General features: G+C 35.0%; 1 protein-coding gene across 2 annotated transcripts in view; it reads right to left on the bottom strand.

The window, feature by feature from the left end:
- Positions 1 to 15,327, bottom strand: part of RGL1 (ral guanine nucleotide dissociation stimulator like 1) — a 117,905-nt gene that overhangs the window by 13,830 nt on the left and 88,748 nt on the right. For both annotated transcript variants that reach the window (XM_070746303.1, XM_070746302.1), the window contains exons 7-13: positions 12,639 to 12,854; positions 11,303 to 11,406; positions 10,427 to 10,511; positions 5,211 to 5,300; positions 3,928 to 4,014; positions 3,215 to 3,247; positions 2,091 to 2,212 (exon numbers count right to left, since the gene is read on the bottom strand). In XM_070746303.1, coding sequence (XP_070602404.1) covers positions 2,091 to 2,212; positions 3,215 to 3,247; positions 3,928 to 4,014; positions 5,211 to 5,300; positions 10,427 to 10,511; positions 11,303 to 11,406; positions 12,639 to 12,854 — 737 coding nt within the window. The remainder of the gene's footprint in view (positions 1 to 2,090; positions 2,213 to 3,214; positions 3,248 to 3,927; positions 4,015 to 5,210; positions 5,301 to 10,426; positions 10,512 to 11,302; positions 11,407 to 12,638; positions 12,855 to 15,327) is intronic.

The following is a 15,327-nucleotide window of genomic DNA, read 5'->3' as shown; positions in this document are numbered from 1 at the left end:
CTGGCTGGCTATTTTTAGAGAAGCCAAAAGTCAGAATTGATTAACAGATACTACTTTGATCGATCATTTCGGCTTTAACAAAAGAATGTGGAAGAGTCTGGAAGGCTTAAAATAAACCTCGAGCTCAGCCTTTCTCAGCTAGGGTTCTGGGTGAGATCATGATTTGAAAATAAAAACAGTGTTTTTAAAAATTTTATGCACTATGCAATATTAGCACTCGTGGGAATCTTTATGTGCTATGCGTCAATTTTTGGTCAACCACTTTGCTGTTGTGGTAGATATTGTAAAATATGGGGTGGGTAGACTAAATGTTCGTTATCTTGTGACATATTTGCATTTTTTGCACACAAAAAAAAGGCTGTCAAAATAATTATTTTTATGTAAAGATTCTCCCAACTTAAAAATTATTTCAATGGCTCCTCTGAGATAAAAAGATCAAGATAGACTTCTTTAGGTAGTGAAATTATCAGATCTTGGATGAGAGGAAAGGAAAAAGATAAAGTTAAGAACATCGTCTTATAGGGTACAAAGAATACCATCTTGCACGTAATTGGTTTCCTGATTCCTGAAGCACTGTTTCTAGTTGTTAGGATTCTGTCCATAACTATTGGGTTGGCAATATATTGGCTGCAGGTGTTGCAGATTGCCACAACAGGCAGATAGAGTTTATAGCTGTCACCCTCTCTGGTTCTCATTGTCTAAGCTATTCATTGTTAATGGCTACTCACTGTTAGGTTAGCTCTGCAATCTCTCTGTATTGTAGTTATATATATCAGCTAAAATGTGTTTAGTCTTGATATTTTTGTTTGCTGATTATCACAAGGACAACTGCCAAGAAAGACTATGTATTTGGTAATATTTGGATTGTTATTCTGATTTATTATGTGTATGACTTTAAACTGTTTATAGGAATATGTTATTTCTCAAAGTAAACTTTAATTCAAATTAGTTTATCTGTGTGTGGCTGAGTTGTTATTCACAACTAATCTCAATCTAAATGTTTCTGTGTGTGCACAACTTTGGTAAACAAAATTACTCTGTTCATACATTAACACTAATATGTTTGAATATTGAATTCACAATAACAAATTGCTACAAGGCTCCCAGGTAGCTTCACCCAAATTAGAATTAGCCTCTCTAGGACTGTCCCAAAGGTGCTTTTTTTCAAGACGCAACTGGACTTTCTGGTTTATCTTTGAAGACACTTTGCTTTTATCCAAGAAGCTTCTTCAGTTTCTTGGATGAGAAGTGAGAGACATCTTCAAAGAAAAACCAGAAAGTCCAGTTGCATCTTGAAAAAAAGCACCTTTAGGACAATCATGACCTGATGACTGAGAATCTCCATAGACCTCTCTAGGACTGCTTAATGTTATGAAGAGCTCTATATTTCTCCAGGGCTGGTCCTCCCCAAAAAATCCAGGTGGCAGCCCTAAACAAGTGATCAAAGCTTTGCCTTGTGTGTGTGTGTGTGTGCATATTAGTATATTTGTGTGTTCAGGATCATACTTATCCCTCTCTGTGAAAGCAGCATGTGCGTTTCTTGTATATACAGTGTTCCCTCACTTTTCGTGGGGGATGCGTTCCAAGACCACCCGTGAAAGTCAAATTTCCGCGAATTACAGATGCGGAAGTAAATACACTATTTTTGACTATGAACAGTATCCCAAGCCTTCCCTTATCACTTTAAACCCCTAAATTGCAATTTTCCATTCCCTTAGCAACCATTCAGATTATTACTCACCATGTTTATTTATTAAAGTTTATTAAAAAAAATATTTATTAAAGGCAGACGAAAGTTTGGTGATGACATATGACATCATCGGGTGGGAAAAAACATGGTATAGGGAAAAAACTCGCGAAGTATTTTTTAATATTTTTTAAAAACCGTGGTATAGACTTTTTGTGAAGTTTGAACCCGCGAAAATCGAGGGAACACTGTATTTCAAAACTTATTCAATGTCTTGTGCATTCCACAATAATTTTAAAATACAGTTGTGTTCTTTTACCTCAGGTGATAGGAGAGATAAGGAAAGAGCTGAATTATGCAAAAAAAAAAAATCTGCCTGTTACAAATCAAAATTTTATCTTACCTTTCCTCCTCTGTCAATTGTCGTTGTTTCTGGAACCACTGAATGAATTTTTTGTCTGACGTCATGCAGTAGCTATTACAGGAAGACTGTAGGAGTTTAATCTGAGCAATTACTTCAAATTCCTGAAAAAAAGATAGTGGAACAAGAGAGGCAATATGAATAAGGAAAAAGGAAGCCCAATATAGACTGTCTCACAATCAAGAGCAGCAGAAGGATGTGGGATAATTAGAGATGTTGAAGAACTCACGACAAATTCACTGGCAAGCATAACATAATTTAGTTCTGAATGGCAGTAAGAATCGATTCTTAATTTGATCAAAATTTTAAAATGCTAAGAAAACTAATATAAAATAAAGAAACAAAGAGGCAATGCCCTGCTGCAATTCAGAGAGGTTTCATAAGAACAAAAACATGTTCTGATTGTGAGACATTTTCCATTGACTACTAAAATCTCTAAAAATGTCTTGACCTTACAATGATCTTTTTTTTAAAAAAAATACAATAACTTGAATGCATGCAGCTGCCCCTAATGCTTTTATGATAAAATGTGTTTTTTCTAAAATCAGTATTTTAAATAAATGATATATCCTATATACATTGATTGAAAACATCTTTCCTCTGGCTATTATAATTATGGTAATGAAAATATGCAATTTCCAAGAGGCTATCTGTTCATCCTCATTTTTTTTTAAAAAAGAGTAATTTTTTTGTTTAGCAAGATTTGGATTTCTTGCTAAAGATTTTGTGATATTTTATTGAGAATGCGAAAGTTTTGGGAGATTTCAGGTAACATCACAATATTCTGGGGAAAAGCTATGCAGAATTTTACAAATTTTACAAAAAGTAGTCATGACATTCCTACATCTATGTTGAAGTGCTTAACATATATGTGGAGGCATATTGTACAGCCAATCAGATAAACTGGTCAAACTTTACTTGAGAGGAATTGCGTTTAATATTCCAATAGTTTATCTCTGCTGGGACTTGCTTTACAATTCTGGTTGAAAATGTTAAGCTCTGCAGTTACATTGCCTCCTGGTTTTCTCTAAAAATAATAAATAAATGCTCAGATTCTGTAGACCATTAAATTGTGACTGAATGGTGGAAATAAAATGCAAGCTTACCCGCCTCCTCTTCTCGAAATTTATTAGACCTCCCTGCAAAAAATAAAGAAATGGGTTGTAAAGTTACAAAATCTGCATTTTTAATGGAGATAATAAAATGGCTACAAAGGAATAAATTTTCCAAAAGGCCAAAGCTTTCAAGACTGGTTCCATGAAGATGTTTTTAAATCTCGCTCTGCAATCAATCATGGCCTCTCAGCCAAACTTCCTTCAATAATTTGAAAATATGTATATATTCCCCACATTTTACAATGATTTAAAAATGTACATGCCTATTAGCCTGAATCAACTGCTTTCTTTACAGCTGCAGGGTGTCCTTCCATTCCCACAGATGATTTGGGACTTTGCACAGACCAAATTTGTCTTGAAGACATTACTTAGCTTTGGGTTTGTAGTCTCTTATGTGGCACTATTTACACAAGTTATAAATGCATGTACTACATTTGTACATGTATTTCCCTATGAAAGAATCTAAGCAATGAGCATTCAGCAATCCTGCTGCAATCCTTTGGGGACTATCATAAAAACTGGATGCAGAACTTATTTGCATGGAGGATTCTAATAATGTAAACTCAGTTTTATAACTTTTAGCAATTGTTCCATTTCCTAATTAAAAGCCTGTGTTTGGTCTGTGCCAAGTGAGATGATGCTTTACAAATACATGCTGAAGGCAGAACTATTACAGTATGCATGACTGAGTGTTACAAACCTACCTCTACATAGTCCTGGAGAGCCGTATCAAGCATTGTCAAATCCGTTAAGAAAGTACCAAGGTAAGGAACAGTGCCTTGCATTACACCCTGAGCAGAATGAAAGCATAAAGAGATTAACCAACCTAGCTCTGATTCATTAAGTGCTTTTTGACTTTGTTCCCAGTTCAACTTTCTATGTGGTTCAGGGATCTTTAGTCCTCTATAGTCCAGGTATCTATACTAAGTAAGATCTATACTATCTTACATATATTTATTTCCTCATGATCTGTTCCATGTTGACATGGCCATCTGTGAAGGAGCAATTGGATTCTGGCCTAGCAGTGACTGCTTTTCTGGCTGGTTGAGCTAAGCTGTAAGAACCATTCATACATCAAATGTAATCCGACAGGAAATGAATGAAGCTATTTCAATAGAACACAATATTGTGGAATGGCCTCTCCTGAGAGATTTATTGAGGCCACTCACTATTTCATTAAGGAACTTTTATGTTTGTATTTCTCCTCCCTTTCTTTCTTTTCCCTTGTGCTTTACACCAGCATATTATTTCCTTTGTACAGTATGTTGTTTGCCGTTGTAAGTAATTTGCTTTGGGGAAATACTATAAAATAAAATGACTTGGCACTTGTAAAATTATGTCACCTTATTTTTACAGGGGAAGAAAAAGTGATGATCAATTTGGTTATGCATTATTGGAAGCAAAATAAAGTCTTCTTGCTCTATATTGGTTTTAGAATGTTTATAGAATACAAGAAGCAATTTTTGGGAAGTGAAAAACAATGCACAAATAATTTGATAAAATCATTAAAAACTTGCATTGTTAAATTTAAACAATGGAACCAGAAGGAAGAAGCAGCTGACTTTAGCTGCAATTTCAATCTCAAATTTTCTCCACACAAACTTGATTGTTGAAGTATCTAAGGCATTACTCAAACATAATGAACTATTATTCTATGATAAATTATAAGTCTAAGGAAGCCATATTAACTTAAGGAATTTTTCACTTTTGATTATATTTTTTTCATGAAGCTATGAAAAAAGTTAAGCGAATGAGTTCAAGACTTGGGTTCAATAGTGGTTCACATAGTGAGAAATTGGGATTTCCTAATTTCCTAATTTGAACTTCATTTAATTTGAACTTAAACATTTTGTTTGTATTTGAGTAAATCCTAAAGTAGTTATCTTTGCTATAGCTGTTTTTTGTACTTTTTTTTCCCAAAGAGAAGAATAAGGTCATCCTGGATTTCCCAAGGATCTCATGATAAAAATGTAAAAGAAAGAGTTACCATATCTTTTTGCAGTTGAAGCCGCCTCTGGGTTCTCTTCTGGTTCTCTTTTACACTGCTGTCCAAATTTGCAAATTTAGATGTTCCTTCCTGTGATGAAAATAAAAGGACAATGAATGGAAAAGGCCATAGAACAGGCTCACAAACATTTCCCATGATAACTGAATGCTATGTCCTTCTCTCAAAAGTTGAAAAGACATGTGACTCATCTTACAACCAAAGAGATAAATTAATAAAAAGGCTCACAGTTTCAAGAGTTTCCTGAAGGTGAGGAATATTTGCTCCAAAATACAAGTCAAACTAGACATTCAAAATATCTCTGAGCCAAGTCAAGTATTTGTTCACTTCCAGAATTAGGAACATCTGGATCACAACCTTTCTGCTTCTGGACAGTTGATATGTTTTTATTCTTAAACAGTTCAACCTATGTGTTACTAATAACATTTTCCGGAGCATTATATAATGCTCTGGGTTTTTTTTTTCTTATACGCTTACATTATGATATGACTAATATTTTTACTTTGCTGACTAACAAGGAGACAGTCAGGAAATGAAAATGTTTCTGTGTTCCAACAACTTAGACCTTGGGGATCACTTTACCAGAAACACTATGATTTCAGGCACCATATTTCACAATATGATCTGGAACTTTGAAACAGATTAAAATTAACTTACTGCCATGTTTTCACTTGTTTTTCTGTATAACTACAGAGGGGTGTGTCTTCTCAAATGCATGATGATAAAAAAACAAGTCAGTAATTTGTTCTTTCTTTTTAAAAAATGTCTTCTTATCTTGATTTTCTGTTTTATCTTTCCTTTTTTCTTCACTTTAACAAGAAAGATTTAAAAATGTCCTCACTTTTTGTGGGCTTCCTTTACATTGCTTTTTAACTTAATGATGTTGTCGTCCTCCTGAACATTTCCAATCAATTGTATACATTTAAATAATATCCAAACTTCCTTAGTTTAGCCTTAGATAGCCTTCTGACCCTCTATTACAAGACAATAAATCATTGTATTTTTAGAAATGGCATTTTCTAAAATTAAAAATGACTTTTCTGGACATTCAATGTTATTTTCTATAAATACTGTATGCAGATAGAACTTCATTGTCCTGTGATTACTGCTCCAAGTACTTCAATAATTTCTATATCTTGAAATCTCAGATACAACTCGGTACTAATTCATAGAAGATTTTATCAGCTCTATACTGAATGATCTACATCACAGGTAGATTAATATTGTCATGCAATGTCAGTTTGTAGATGATATTCAACTGTACATCTCCATCATGAGCTGAATAGAGGATACAAACAAGCATTTCTGTGCAGCTGTGGAGACCATCAAGATGTAGATGGGAAGAAATATGCATAGTTTTGACCCTAGAAAGTTGGAGTGATACTTTTTACAGAAACTTGCTAATTTTGGAATTTTAAACCTCTTTATGCTTTGCTAAAGTAATCAGGCCACATTTCCTGGAATCACAGTTCCACTGTGCCAGGTGAAGGCCATGACCATGGGGATCTGCTCAGCTTCGACTGGTACACCAATTGTAGCCTTATTTATCTGAGAGGTGCTGACATTTGTTATTCACACTGTTAACATCTCCTGTACATCTCCCATCTCCTGGACTATGTGTAGTAGTTCAATTTACATGGGACTATCTTTGAAAATCACTTGCTAACTTCAATTGGAACAAAACATTCAGTCATCAGTGAGACTCAATATTGCTAGTAACACAATTTCAGCAGGCGCAGTATTAGCAATTTAAACATTCTGAATATAATCAAAGATCCTGGGCATCTTCAAGATTATCCATCCCATGTGCATTTTACCCATACAGTATTGTCAGTGGCCACAGAGAATATCTGATGAAATCCCAACCATTCAAGAGAAACAAATGGAAGTGTCCAAAAGTGAACTTTCCTTGTAGGGTCTACATTCCTCTCAAGACAAGAATAAACACAACTCACATGGCCTTGCGGCCTCTTAAAAGGCTATTCCAGAAGGCCTTCAGGACTTCTCAATTTTTTATTTTTCCAACTCTTCATCTGTTTTAACATTTTCTTCCACATCAGGTTATAATTGAGCTTCACTATTTTATTTGGATTTTTAATAACCATACTCCCAAGTGTTTCATTTTTTTGCACCCTAATTTCAGTCCTGATACCTTTCTAATTTCAATTTGCTCCTTAGGACTTGTATTCAAACAAATTATCTCTGATTTTTCCATATTAACTGATAGTCCAGACTGTTGTAATATAATCATTATTTTTTTAATCATTTCAATTGAAGTCTCAGTTAATGCAATAGCATCATCTGCAAAAAGATTTAATTTTAATTCTAATTTACAAATTTGGTAACCTCTCCAACTTTTTTCCCTTCTTATCTTATTGGCTAGCACCTCTATTGCCATTGCAAATAACATTGGAGATAATGGGCAACCCTGTTTAGTGCCGTTTTGAATTTTAACTTTTTCCGTTCTATATCCATTAACTCTAATATAGGCTGTATTTTCTTTATATATACCTTTTATAGTTTCACAAGGACTTGATTATTGTTAAGCTCTGCATACCAACAGCATTATTATTATCACTTTTATACATGAAACATGAAACTCAGCCACTGAACATTTTAAAAAGTGTCACAAATACCCTAAGTCTTTGCAGGCTTGTTTTCATTTCTACTCACTCTAAAAAAGGTTTTTTCAGCCCTAACCAGGGGATAAAACAATGTGCTGAAGCTAAATAGACTAAGGATGCTAGCCAGATGAATACCTGGGAGGTAGATTTTTTCTCCCTATTTTCCTCCCCCATAACTAACGTGCATCTTATACTCTGAAAAATACAGTAAGTACAATTGACTAGAGAGATCTATACAGTTATAAAATAAATAAATAAATAAATAAATAAATAAATAAATAAATAAAATACGCTGCAACCATTTCACTTATTTTTCCACTGTTGGCATACTTTTTGCTCATTAATAATTCAGTTCACGTTGCCTTTGGCTTTTCAAGGAATAGATTATAGAGTCATGTATACTGCATATTTGTACCACTTTTAGTGTCATTTTACATGTCATTTTCCCCCCTGTAACTACCTCTAAACAGTTTAATGACTTTTTACAGTTATCTTTTTTTTCTGTCTCACTGGAAGCATAGTTCCCTCTAAGCTGAGCAGTGAGCAATCGCTCACTTAAAAATCATCATCAACTCAGAGTTTTCCAAACCTGCCCAGAAGCCGAGAGGGAAAGAGTGAGAGGGAAGGAGAGAGAGAGGAACAGAGGAATAGAGAGAAACAGATAGAAAAAAGAGAGGAAGGAAAAGAGAAAGAAAAAGAATGGGAGTAAGGAAGAGAGAAAGAAAATTAAAATCTAGTTTGAAACTAGCTCAACTATTTAAGTGGCATTTTTATATTGATAGAGTTGCCCTATTATGAGCTCATAGACACACAGTACAGTATTTTATTTTGAAATTCTCTGAGGCAAAACAGGGTGGGTTTTTTATTTGTTTGTTTGTTTGTTTGTTTATTATTTCTGTGCCGCCCAGTCCCAAAGCGACTGCCGCTCAGACACTATACTTTTCCGCCCCCCCCCCCCCCCAAAAAAAATAAAATTAGAGGCAACACTGACTGGAAGAGCACGGAATATTCAGATAATTTCCTATGGGATGAGTTATCTCATACCAGATGCATCTCAGATCCTTGCCAACTTTCTCTAACAAAACATTTTTTAAAAAACTCACTCAAATGACTTTTACCTTTTCAATATTAACAGTCTGGTTCAATTTCAAATGAAAAGGAATCTTCTCTCAAAATATTGCACTTTGCACAGCTAATCTAAACCTCATTTATTTTTTTAAATCCATGCCCACTGAAAGTCATCTGCTTTTAAGTATTCTGAAAACAGTTCCATGGAAATCCTGGACATTCCCACATTGCAGTTTAAATTTGTCAATGGGTGGTTTCTATTAGTGGTTTTATGTATATTAACATAGGAAATGAAACTACATAACCCAACCATCATGGTGCAGAAAATAAATATCCAGCAACATTTTCTGGAAAACAACTATCCAGGTCAGAGTAGGACCATAGTGCCCCTATCCAGAGGTGGGTTCCTCCCAGTTTGCCCAAACACAGCGTTCAATGCATGTGCAGCCATGCAGTTTGGGAGGAAGCAAATCAAGTCGACTGCATAAGAACCCACCCCTGCCCCTATCCCTCCATTATGATAGCTTACCAAGGGGAATATTATGCTTAATGATATCCAAAGCCTCTGAGAGGTCCAGGAGGAACAATAGAGTCACATTCTTCCTATCTTTTTCCTGGCCAGGTCATCCTATAAGGAGATCTAATGACTAAGATAGTTCATAGCCAGATCTGAGAGTGGATTGAAATAGATCTGGAAAATCAGTTTTATACAAGAAAGTCTGCAGTTGATCAGATACCACCCACTCAAGGCCCTTTCGGAGGATGGGAATATTGTCATCTAGTTTATAGCTGTTTTTAACCTTCCAAATTCAAAACTGGTGTCTTTAGAAGCAGCCTGATAACCATTTCTTTCCAAGAGGATGGAGCAATTTTTTCTCTCTCTATCAATGAGATTCAGTGATGAGTCGCAGTGGCACAGTGGTTAGAGTGCAATACTGCAGGCTACATCTGTTGGCTGCCTTCAATTCAGCAGTTTGAATCTCACCAGGCTCAAGGTTGACTCACCTTCCATCCTTCCGAGGTGGGTAAAATGAGGACCCAAATTGTTGGGGACAATATGCTGACTCTGTAAACCACTTAGAGAGGGCTGTAAAAGTACTGTAAAGTAGTATATAAGTCTAAGTGCTAAGTGCTATTTCTATTGAAATGGGCATTCTCTTCCTATTATATTTCATAAGCTAAGAAGGATAATTCTCAGACTGGCCATTTAGTAAAACCAAAATAGGACTTCCCACATCATATATCAGCTGTGGCCTGTTTTGATATTTCTGTTAATACGTGAAACTTTTATTTTCCATTCATAAATTGGACCACTGAATTAAACATATGCATATGTTCACATACAGAAAGCTGCTTACTTAAGATTTAACATAATCTTTGTCCTTCAAAGGACTTCTACCAGCATACCTATTCACCGGGTAGTATACATTGGTAGTTATTTAGCCAAAACTGAGCACTGTAGTAGTAAAGTATTACACTGTCACTGAAGTATCTGTTGCTTCTCACCCTCATTAGCAGCTCCCGACTTGTCAAATAGTTGTCATGATCTGAGAAAATTTCTGATAGTTCTTCAAACATCAATGTTCTATCTCTGCACAAAAGAAAATGGAATGATTTTAAAATTTTCAGTTTTCCTGAAATAAAACTAAATGACAATTTGCTCCCTTAATTTAAAATTTGGTGATGATGACAGTATCATCCTGTAAGGAGATATCTCAGATTTAGGACCCAGGAATATCCCCAATTATATATTTTCTTTTAGGTCATTTTAGGTCATTGTCTAATCAAGAAGAATATGATTCTAACCATAATGTTAAATAAGAAACAACTCATTGTAGTATCTCAGTATTTTTTCTGATGCATCCAGCCCAATCCAGCCCCCAGGCTTCTACATTCTCTGAAATGCAAGCATTTACACTCCATTTTTTGCTCTGTAGCTTAAAGCAGAGTAAATGCTTCTTTTCCTCACAACAGTAATTGAAGTAGACTCAGCTGAGAGACTATGACTGGTCAGAATCATCCAAAGAGATTCCTTGGCTAAGGATGGAGCCCCTCAGCCTGAGTCTCACACACTTAAAGTTGGAAAGACTTCAGATAATTCTGTATTTGAGGAACTGTAGAAAAATAGTAATATCAACAGCTAAATTAGGCATCCTTAGGGACATTTCTGAGCCAATTTATAACTGCTAGTTATAAATTAAGTCTAGTTTTTTGCTAATTATTGAATGCCTTCAATTCTCCCCCCCCCCCCCAATCTACAACAGCCCATCAACAACTCTACGGGAATTGTAAATTATAGATTTCCAAGTCCCAAAAGCTACAGAAGCTTATAAGGGGATATAACTAGCAACTGCCCAAGAATGGATGGGGTATTGATCTTACTTTGCAACACATGCCCAGCTTTTCTTTAACCGATAGATGGAGTTGGACTGAAGTGCTGAAACGATGGCTCTCAAAGAGGAGAAATTCTTGAGAATCCTACATTCCTATAAAGGGAGTGAAATTGGAGCAGAGAAGGGTTACACATTGCTCAGTTACTCCTTTAGGAGCATTTTTTCCCTCTAAATTCTTTTTTTTTTTAAAGAACCTGTCAACTACATAAACATTGACTAATACTTTTTTAAAATATGTTGCTTTTTCTGGACTTGAAAATACTTTCTAGAGTTTGGGTTACTGTATTCTTGCTTTCTTTACCTTTTGTTCTACATTATAGTTTCCAACCATCGCAACTGAACCATGTATAGACAATGAAAGCAACTAAATGTAATATATGGAAAACATTGTTATCTCTTGAAGTGTCATTATTCAGATTATAGAACACCTTATAAGCTGCTCAGAGCAATTTTGGATAAGCAGCCTATAAGAGAATGAATAAATAAACAAACAAACAAACAAATGGAATCAGAAAGTATTGAGACTGGAAAGGATTGGAATTACTTCCCAAACTAAATTGTTCAACAAATATCAAAGCCTTTCCACCATTGAATATTGGGAGAATTGACTCTGTTCTATTGAACTTCCAAGGACATCTGATATGCTATGCCCAAAGCTAGTCTACCTGTTGTTTATATCTGATTTTCAACCTTTTTTGAGCCACGGCACATTTTTTACATTTACAAAACCATGGGGCACATTGGGGGGGGGGGGGTTTAAAAAAAAGTTTGGACAAAAAATTATCTCTCTCTTCCTCCCTTTCACTCTATTTCCCTCTCCCTCCCTTTCTTTTTTCTCTCTCTCCATCCCTTTCTTTCTCCCTTCCTTCCTTCCTCTTTTTTGCTCTTTCTCTCCCTCTGTCTTTCTCTCTCCCACCTTCCCTCCCTCTCTTTCTCTCTCTCTTTCTCTCTCTCTCATTCTTTTTCTCTTTCTTTCTCTTTCTCTTTCTTTCTCATTCTTTCTCTTGCTTTCTTTCTCTCTTGCTTTCTTTCTCTCGCTCTTTCTTTCTCTCTCTCTCTTGCTTTCTTTCTCTCTCTCTCTGAGCTTCGCGGCACACCTGACCATGTCTCGTGGCACACTGGTTGAAAAACAATGGTTTATATTATTGGGGGAAGAAAAAAACACACTCAAAGATAGAGATTAGATGAACCTTGATATTTATGCATGCTATAATGGATATGGACACACATACACTCACACACACTCTCTCTGTCTCTCTCTCACACACACACTCCAGCATTTGTATAAATAGCAAGAAATAGCATGGAACAAAATGAGTTTTTACATGGGCAATGTTGATCCACTTCTCTATGATCTTAGCACGCTGATGCGTTTTCAGCTCCTTGCCGTTCAAAATGGTCCTGATGACGCATTTGGTGACTGCATTAAACTGTGCAATGGTAGCTCTGATGGTGGGAGCCAAGTGTTTGTTTTCTTTCTTATCTCTCCGAGACCAGATGCAGCCCAAACAGTGGTGTGGCACCACTCTTTTAAACAGAGTCTGGAACAACACATAAAACATCATGTCAACTCTACAAGACCAGTTTTCTTTATTTCTCCGAGATGTATTGAAATATAGAACATTTCTCCGAGATGTATTGAAATATAGAACATGGTGGTCATTCCAACCACCACTTCTGACAACAGACACATCTTTGTTCCCCTTGAATTTCATAGACAGCAATAGTCTTTTTAGTAGTAGTAAAAACAGAAGTAGTAGCCATAATATTAATTGAGCATGCATTTATACTCAAGAATAGTGTAAAGCAAACAAAAATGTCATGAGATATTGAAAAAAATTAAACTTATCTAATATTTATTTTTGCAGTATTCACAAGGAAGAGTTCACCCTCCTCCAAGGAATGACTCAGGTAGAGAGGCAACAAAAACGTATTTGAAACAGTGTAAATCTGCCATGGTTCAAGTTTGTGAATGATTGAATACCAAAATGCAGCAAATATAGGAGAGCAGAGGGTAGTTTGAAAGGGAAATGTGTCTAAAAACACATAGGACCAGCACTGGTTGTTACTCAGTCCTTGATTTTTTGTAGCTCATAACTTCCACATAGAGCGCTGCTTGGCAATTGGACACCTAACCTAGCAAAAAGTAACAGTTATGTACATAAATCTCCCAATGCAAATCTAGTCTGTTCATTTGCAATCCGTGTATTACTCTATGTGGCACAGCTCTTCCTACAATGTTGATATTGTCTTACTGCATTGCATAAAATGCAAACAGCAGCAAGCATATGCACTATTAATGAACAACTTTAAAACCATGGATTTAAAGCACTACTTCAAATATTTTGTACATACGTATTATGCCTGCATTTCTTTAGCTAATTTCATCCAGATTATTATATTGCTGAGGAAATATTTGTTGTTTGTTTAATTATATTAAAATATATAAGGTTGTATAGGGATTGACTGATGAGTAAATGCTTTTCAAATATTCCACAATAATTGCCTGCCTGGAATTAAATAGCCAAGTTCAATATTTGCCAATTTGTTTTAGGAATAATTTAACAGTTGAATACTTTTTATTATTTCATTCCATCTATTAACCCCACAATAAAAAAGGTTCAAACTAATTCAAAAAGTATCAGACAAATAGTGAGAATTCAGCCTGTTTAAAGTTCTGCCAATCAATTTTCATAAAGAAATATTCTGATTTCATAAACATGGCAACATTTTAGCTGGCTTGTATTTAACCTGAGGTAGATCACTAATAGCTAAGACTGACAATATCCAATTTATGAGAGATTTATTTTGCTGATGAAAAAAAAAGATATTTTTTAAAAATTGATGAATTTTGATTTACCTGCAAAGGGTTAAACACGTGTACATCTAAAACATTATTTCACTTAACTATGTTTAATATGATTTAGAAAGGTCAACGATGTATGTAAAATGTGAGCTTTTAATCATGAATAATGAGCTAACATTGCTTGCTCTACATCAGTGTTTCCCAACCTCGTCAACTTGCAGATATTTGGACTTCAACTCCCAAATTCCCCAGCCAGCATTTGCTGGCTGGGGAATTCTGGGAGTTGAATTCCAAATACTGTATCTTCATGTTGCCAAAGTTCGGAAACACTGCTCTACATTATTTGAAAACAGAACATTCCTTGAAATATAATATTTGGAAACAAAATACTGTATATTCACTTAATTTGAATGCTCTTCTAAATTATAGATATAAGATTAATTAGATTTTACAGACTGTAAAACATAATTAGTCTGTGAATTTACTGTAATTACAGTAAATTACAGTTACTGTAATTACAGTAAATTACAGTTAATCAAATAACCAGAGTAATAAAAGGATTTCAAATGGTTTTGCAAACCAAGACTAATTGTGGCCTGTCACAAAGTCTGAACTAACAAAACATCATTAAGGCTATCAATTCACATCTTGAAACATCACTCACTGTAACAAAAAAGTCAAATAAGGGGGGGGGGGAAGCAAAATGAAATAGATTTAGAACATAGGTTGGTATGTATTTGAAAATTCAGTCCATGGACTGCCTTGGACTGAATCCAACCCTATTCACTCAAACTTTCATGCAAAGTTCTGCAATTCTTTTGAACATTTTTATCAGTTTCCAATTGCAGAAAACCATCTAGCACAACAAAATGGATGGGTGAACAATCAGCAATTAGTACAGATAAACATATTACATAAACAAACTTACTTAAATCAATCTTTACAAAGAATTATCTATATCTAAGGAGCCATTTAACTGATTCTCTATTGGTTCACTATTTGACTAAGCTTTGCAATAATTTTGCAATATTAAAAAATCAGCAGTCTTCTCCCATAACCTACCATATTTTTCAGAGTGTAACATACACCTTATTTCCTCCCACTTATGACTGTATGACTGTAACTTGTTGCTTGTATCCTTAAGATTTTTATTAATATTGTTTCCTCATTGCTTATTTGACCCCTGTGACAATCATTAAGTGTTGAAC

The sequence above is a fragment of the Erythrolamprus reginae genome, chromosome 3 (assembly GCF_031021105.1).
Source record: "Erythrolamprus reginae isolate rEryReg1 chromosome 3, rEryReg1.hap1, whole genome shotgun sequence".
Classification (NCBI taxonomy): Eukaryota; Metazoa; Chordata; class Lepidosauria; order Squamata; family Dipsadidae; genus Erythrolamprus; species Erythrolamprus reginae.
The sequence above is the reverse complement of the archived record's forward strand: the minus strand, read 5'-3'. Positions and strand labels throughout refer to the sequence as shown.